Genomic DNA, 7295 nt, shown 5'->3' on the forward strand with positions numbered 1-7295 from the left:
GAAGAAGAAGAAGAATTATTAGTAGCAGTAGTTCACAATTCACACACTACATTTGCAGACTAGGATTGCTCCCTTTATCAGCCCTTTTCTTTGTAAACTCAGTTTGCCCAAGACTGACTTACACAATGCAAGAAACAGAAAGTTTCATGACCATCACAGATACATTTTTGAGGCAAATAAATAGATGACATAGCTTGGTGAATTGTGCCCTCTAGTGGAGGAAGATATGATGATATACCAACCTGTTTCTTATTCCTTTGTGGACCAGAATTGATCCTCTGGGCCCTGGAACTGACACTGCAGTTGGTTTTGGCCTTTACTATAGAGAAGAACAAATAGGCAGATATATAGCAACTGATGAAATAAACTACCTCTGATGATGATCCAGAGGAGGATAACGATCAACATGCATATATAATGATCATGGACAATTATTACAGTCACAGTAAATTGGTTTTGAGTAACTGTCCAAATACCACAGACACAGATACAGGTACAATAAGAGAAGTGGATAAAACAATACTCCTAGTTAGAGTCTCAAAGGGAAATTAACTGACTATTGAGTTGTGGAAGATGCATGTAAACAGAACAACCCATATGAGACCTTAAACTGGCATATGGCAGTTTGAATATTTCTGGCATTTGTGGCACAAACTCAAGAGCAGCAAATAAGCATTGAATAAAATAACTGCACTGACCCACAAAGAAGAGGGAGAGTTAGAAATTGTGAGGCGCTGCGGCGGGGTTTTCTGAGGAACTTTCTTTAACACAGAGCCTAATTAATGTAATAAAATCACTGTCATGCTATACAGGAACTACAGTTAAACAGACAAGCTTATTTTTCTTTCAGGATTTCACAAATGACATCAAAAGTACAGTGTAACCAATTTAAAGTCTATTACATAATATTCTATTAACCAAAAACTTTGAACCACAGCATAGCAGTGACCTGTCCTTCCAAAAATGTAATCTTCTACAGAGCACCAGGCATCAGTGTAAATATAACTTTAGCCCGCATAAGGGATTCTCAGCACTCCATCATCATTTATCAGTCTAGCCATGAGATGAAAAATGATCACTGTGTTCCAGCTGGTATTGTATTACAATGGACAGCACTATCTGGTTTGGGTAGCATTCCAGACATTGTGTGTGACATTGCCAAAGATGGTCACTATGATGCTCCAAATAAATGACGAACATGTTCCACTGGCCCAAAGATACGGGAAATACACCTGAAGTAAACATCATCAGCAACACCTACCACAGCACAAAGAAGACATCAAAAATAGACAATCAAAATGCCATAATCCATTTGCTCTTTTGATGTTAATATATCAGTGATGTCTAATCTGCCAGAAAGCAGAATAATAAAATATATTAGCAGGCACAGAAAGTTTGCTTTGCATGCAGCTACCAACCTTCCTCCTCTTTGTTCTCTAGAGGTACACTCCAGGCAATGAGGTTTCGAGCAGCACGGCCCTCTTCAGCAACTATCTTCCTCACTTTGTCATGGCTGTTGGAGCGCTGAAAAGAGGCCTGCAGAAGAAAGAGATCCAACACTGCAATTTTGAACTTGTTTATCCAAGAGCAAAAGAAAAATGAGGTAGAGCAGTAAGACATGACGTATATGACAAACAGATGTGGGATTCATAAGGCGACTTTTAAATACGATGTCATGATATGCTGCCAAAGACAACCCTAGTATCACATGAGGAAACATGTTTTGCAAGAAATAACGGAATAATGGACACAACGCTGAGGGGCATTTTATCCAGAAAATGTATTTTTATGTTGCGACACTGTACTACGTTTCATGTGACACCATGAAATGCAACATGGCATCATTCCATGTCACACCAAATGAAAGAAAGTTTTTTTTTTTTTATGACAGATTTTTAAACTTGGTTTGTAGTCGGTTTAAAGATAAGTCTGGTCATACTCTATATTTTTCTTGTTGTTAACAAATCCCATGAAAAGACTGACATTGCCTTGTGGCGGTACTGAATACTGAATGAATGGGGGTGGGGGAGGGGGCTGCTACAGCCCAACAAAACTGATGTAATGTAACTTATTCCTGTGCCATGGAGATCCATCATTGTCAACAAACTATTATGAGCAACATTGAGTTGAATTGGGTGTCCCCTCATTACAAAGCTGGCCACTGTAGTATTTTGAGGCAATCCTACTTACACTTTTTGAGGTAAATATTCAATATTTTACCAAATCTGCATCCTAAAAATAGCCCCAAACTGTTCGAGTAATGTCTCCTAAAGACTACAGTAGCCAAGCATATTATGACTTTCAACAAAAAAAATAAAACTATGTATTTATGACCCGTTTTAAAGATTTATGTCATCAGCATTATTGAATGGGCTTGGGGCAATTAAGAGATTTGTTGGCAGTAACAAAAATAATGACTATTGCTGCCTTATTCTTAAAACCAAACAGTTTTACTGGCGAGCTAACCACTAACACAGCCTGAAGGATGAGTACTGTTGCCATGGTTTCCTCAGTTTTACTGTACACCTTTTGCACAGTGGTCTAAGTATTGTGTCAACAAGCACAAGTGTGTTATCATAGCACTATAAATAGCTAAATATTTTTAAATGAAATAAATAAAATTGTTTTCTGTATTTATTTAATCTGTTATGTGTTTTAAATAGTGCTTGTGATCGCCTTATGATTCCTGATTGGTGTGGGAATGATCATTTTTGCATCACAAATTAAATTTTCACCGAAAAATGTTTTTAAATCCAGATGATGTGACATTTTTTGGGGTCTGTACATGTTTTCTTAAATCTGGAGAACAACATTTGTAGGCCAGATCATCTCTGGAGCCCTACAGTACTTCATTATAATGCTGTTTTGTCACACATTTTATGGAATAATGTGCAATTTGTTGTGCAGCACTAGCTATAAAAGGTAAGTGACATCAAACAAACAGAAGGCATATACTCCAGACACATCACTTAAATCTAAAAGAGACATAAATAACACAGAATTGTTAAATGTTTGGTGTAAAGGTAATATACATCTATCTGGTGCCCACACAAACCTTTTCAATATGGGTTTTTTATTAAAAATGACTATATTAAACCCCTAATCCTTCCATTAAATGAAAAATTGCAATACTCAGTACCACAAGAGAGTGTATTGTAATATGCTGTTTCAGTTAGTTGTCCCATCTCTGGTGTGTCATTGTGAGCCACAATATAGCAAGTATTAAGTTTAGAGGTCTACTGGCACAGACTGTGACAAGAAACAGCTCGAGGCAGTAGCTTTAATCCCGCTTCGTGCCCAGCATGCATCATGGTTGACCTACACATTGAATATGCATCAGTGAACTTGACTGCAACCTCGAGTGAAGCAGATACTGTGAACCAAAATATTGCCTACCTATGGGATTGCCCTGTGATGAAACACGCCATCAACAAGAGACAAACATTCTATCGCACAACAATTTGGGCAAACAGCTCATGCATAAATGCATAGACTCAATTTGCTTAAAACCGTACGAGCAATAACATCTACAGCTCCTTTTTGCATTACAACAAAGACGAAAATACACAGTGTACCCGCCGATCTATTTGATACTATTTAGCTCTGCAATCTTACATCACTAAATATTCTGACTTCTGGCAATCTGATTACAAAACAAGGCAGAAGCTAATACCTAGAGGCTTATCATTCTGGATCTTCTACTCGCTGTGTTCCCTCTCCCAGCAGAATAGCCTGTACCACTTCTGCACTGCCCATAAATGATTTAATCTACTGTTGACTAAAATCCAAAGCAAACTTGGTTGTACAACTATAAGACTCAAAATATATTGTTACCTGAAACCAAGACAAAAATCGTGAGCCAGTTCTCTCTCTTAATAGCAAATGAGTCATGGAACAAACCGTTCTCCCTTTTCCTGGCTGTCTCTCACTAACACCACTATTCAGACAAGAGAGCCACAGCAAAATTAGTCCAAATGAGGAATACCCAAGGCTTTAAGAAAACAAGTGATAATTAGGCCAAGGTTTATGCAAAAACAACATGTAACAATGTTTTCAGACCATCCTTCAAGGCTAGTAGAATAATGTGAACATGACTCATTAGGAGTTACACATGCAGAAACAGCATGCGTGTGTATTGCTCTGATACTATTTAATGTCCCTAAGGGAGATACCCAGCTGACCTACTTTTGGTGAGCAAAATTCTTTACATGTCGAGTGGCCTGGGCTTTATTCGGGCAAGTAGGAAAAGACTACAAAGAGATAAAAGAACATCAAACAACAAAAAGGCCCCCGCTAAAATGAGCAAGAACTAGTGAGGTGGGTCAGCATCAATGCCCCGTCTCCCATTTACAAACTGTAAATATTTACTCTGCATTTCCTGGGCTTCGCAGCCATTGGATGACAGACGAATGTTGTGAGAATACCTTACCTACACACAACTGATGGCTAACTGTGCGCAGCAGACTGAGAGCAGAGGCAAAAACAGCAATATTCTCTTGATCCACTTAATCAGCTGCAAACAAACTGTCTCCTGGGCCTGCACTGTAGAAACAGAAGATACATCGTGGAGCATGACTTAACTTAACTATATTNNACCACCATGCACCAGAGAGAGCGCTTACTTTCTAGACTGTGCTGAGTAAGGGGCAAGTGTAAGGTTTCTCTTTCGGCAGGGTCTACAAACAGATGCAAGTAACGAGACAGTGGGTGAGACCTAGCTCATGAGGAGAGACAAAGAGAAAAAGCAAAAGATTAGAGGATACATACAGAGTAGAAGTACAGTCTGTAAGCAGGCTCCTCGTCCTTATCCACCCCTGACATACTTTTGCAGCCCACTTCAGGCAACCTGTTCCCCCTCACCAGCCCTGCCACTTGTGCAAGGTGACATCGTCATCTGACGGCAGGACCAAAATAGACTCCTACTGTGTAGTCCACACTGCTATAGCAACTTGCCCCAGCTGTGTCAACTCCTCTCCCAGTGGCGATCGAGAGAGACAAGTGCTCAGTAGCCCGTCAGCCCTGCCTTTCACTTTGACTATTCTGTCTGTAATCTAGCCTGAGCTCTCGGTGCTCTGCTGAGTTAGCAGCCACTTCTTAGGCCCGACTCACTGCCTGCTGCTGTCTGTCTGCCTGCCACTCTCCACTGCATGCAGCTTCCTATATTTACAGCTTCTCTCCTTGGCTTTCCCTGCTCTGCATCAGAGCCCCCTCTCTCTCTCCCTCTCTCCGTTTCTCATCTCTCACTCTCCTTCTGCCACAACACTGCGCAGTCATGTGCACACAGCAGGCCTGCCGCTCTGCCCCCATCCTGCGTTGCCAGTGATGAGAGTATAGCTGCAGGCTCAGAGACAGTGTGTGCTAATGCAAGCCTGGCCGTGCATTAGCCACACTGGGTGATGCTCTGAGTCTGGATCTGATTGGACTCGGCACTCTGTGATTCATAGGCTGCTGGGGGGCGAAACACACAAGCCCACATGGTTTGATTGCCTACAAAATGGTCCAAACTCACAAAGGCTGCTGCAAGAAGAAGTTGGGACAAACAGGGAGGGCAGGATACCGTGCTATCTGATACAGAGTAACCCTAACTACTCCTGTGTTAACCTACACAGCACTCCTCTTGGTGTCACTCATTCTTGCTAAAATGACCACTCACACATATGCACAACAAATCTCATGATGCATCAGCATCCTCTGAGAAATCTCACCATTTATCAACCCTTTTGGTCAAATGCACGAGTGGGTGTGTGCAGCAAAAGGTTCTGGTGGAGGGGGAATCATTTCAGGGACTGAGGACATCACCAGAGCTGGCAACATCATACTTACGGCAGGTGAGGTCACCCAGAAATGCTGCTTTCCTGATGGACCTGTTATCCAAGTGAACCCATTTAGTCATTTGGCTCCAGCTAGCTGGGTGTGCATCGGAATTTTAATGTTCTTGGCTAAATTACCTGCTGTGTTTCAGTAATTAGCAACGGGCTAATAAGTCATCACGTACCTTCAAAGCGGTTATGGATGCATTCTTGTTTTTGCCTCCTCCATGAGAGGAGCCTGAGCTGTTGCTACCAGACCTTTCCCTCCCGTCCCCACCTTGGCTAACTCTGGGGCCGAGGCGGTGCTGCCCAGCGCCACGCCGTCGTCCATCATGGCGGTTGTCTTTGGACATCGACCCCGCGGTAAGTTCAATGCTCAGTCGGTAAGAAGTATGGACAGCGTTGTCTTGTTATCACAGTTGATGGAAAAACATGTCAGATAAATACATGACAGTGAAGACAACCTAACAAAAGCAGGAAGTCGTGTTGAGTTTGGATTTCTTTCGACTGGCAATGGGATTGTCCAATGAATTCACTGTAACATGGAAACAACATGTGCGCCAGCCAATCGCGTACAGTTTAGTGTGGGTCAAGGGGCGGAGCGTATTTGAATTGGGCGGGACTTCAAACAGTCTACCATAGCAACCACGCAGTTGGGCGGGACGTTTGGTTGAGTCCTCAGTTTGTGTCAAGTGATCTACAGACAACAGGAAGACCGGAGGAGACGTGAACCTGCCTTCAAAATAAAAGCATCTGGGAGAAGACCTTTCGCCCTTGAAACTAAGAAAATCAAGACACTAAGGATGGAAATATTGCCACCAATTGAATAGAGTAGAACAGTGGTTGTCAACCTTTTTCCTTGCTATCATTTAGTAAACTTAAGTGACTGGTGTCAGTGGAACCGCCTACCGCCTCCAAAGATCCAGAGCTGGTGAGGGAGGTTCCAACAGCCGCAAGTCCACGCCCCCAACCGGCACACCGGTGGACATCTGGTATGGACAATAGAGAAAGAGTGGACTCTTATAAGTACCTGGATTTCACGCTGAACAGATTAAAAAATAACCCCTTGGGGGAAAAAAAAAAAAATTTGGACCCATGAACACCCTGGGCGCGGCAACGTTTATAAAAAAGGCCGAGACCGCAGAACTCTATCTGCTCCCCGGAAACTCCAGGGCCTTTGGAGTGCAGGGAACGCTTCCTGAGGAGCCTCTTTGAACAACCTGTTGTGGCAATCAAGCCATGTGTCCCCTTTGGAGTGGTCTGCTGAGCAGCCAGCATCTCGGCAGCCGACAGGAAGAAAAGATTCCTGAAACAACGATCAAAGAAGGCCTGGGTGCCCCTTGCCGAACTCCAGTGCAGGTGGTGGGAGAGAGGAAGGATGAATAGCTGATAAATCATCCAAGCCTGATGGCACAATGTCTCCGCCACACCCATGGCAGGACACCCATAACTGCACTGAGGGCAGCTCCTTCAGATTGACAGAAC

General features: G+C 42.8%; 1 protein-coding gene across 3 annotated transcripts in view; it reads right to left on the reverse strand.

Moving 5' to 3' along the window:
* scaper (S-phase cyclin A-associated protein in the ER) overlaps nt 1-6269 on the reverse strand; it is a gene marked incomplete in the record, with an annotated part of 59097 nt that extends 52828 nt beyond the window's left edge. For all 3 annotated transcript variants that reach the window (XR_004796824.1, XM_035664566.1, XM_035664567.1), the window contains 3 exon segments: nt 243-319; nt 1419-1536; nt 5996-6269. Coding sequence is in view for 2 of the 3 variants with exons in the window: in XM_035664566.1 (XP_035520459.1) it covers nt 243-319; nt 1419-1536; nt 5996-6163 (363 nt within the window).
* Nucleotides 6270-7295: the final 1026 nt, after the last annotated feature.

Source organism: Morone saxatilis, unplaced genomic scaffold (genome assembly GCF_004916995.1).
Source record: "Morone saxatilis isolate NCDOM2014 unplaced genomic scaffold, NCSU_SB_2.0 Contig2, whole genome shotgun sequence".
Taxonomy (NCBI): Eukaryota; Metazoa; Chordata; class Actinopteri; family Moronidae; genus Morone; species Morone saxatilis.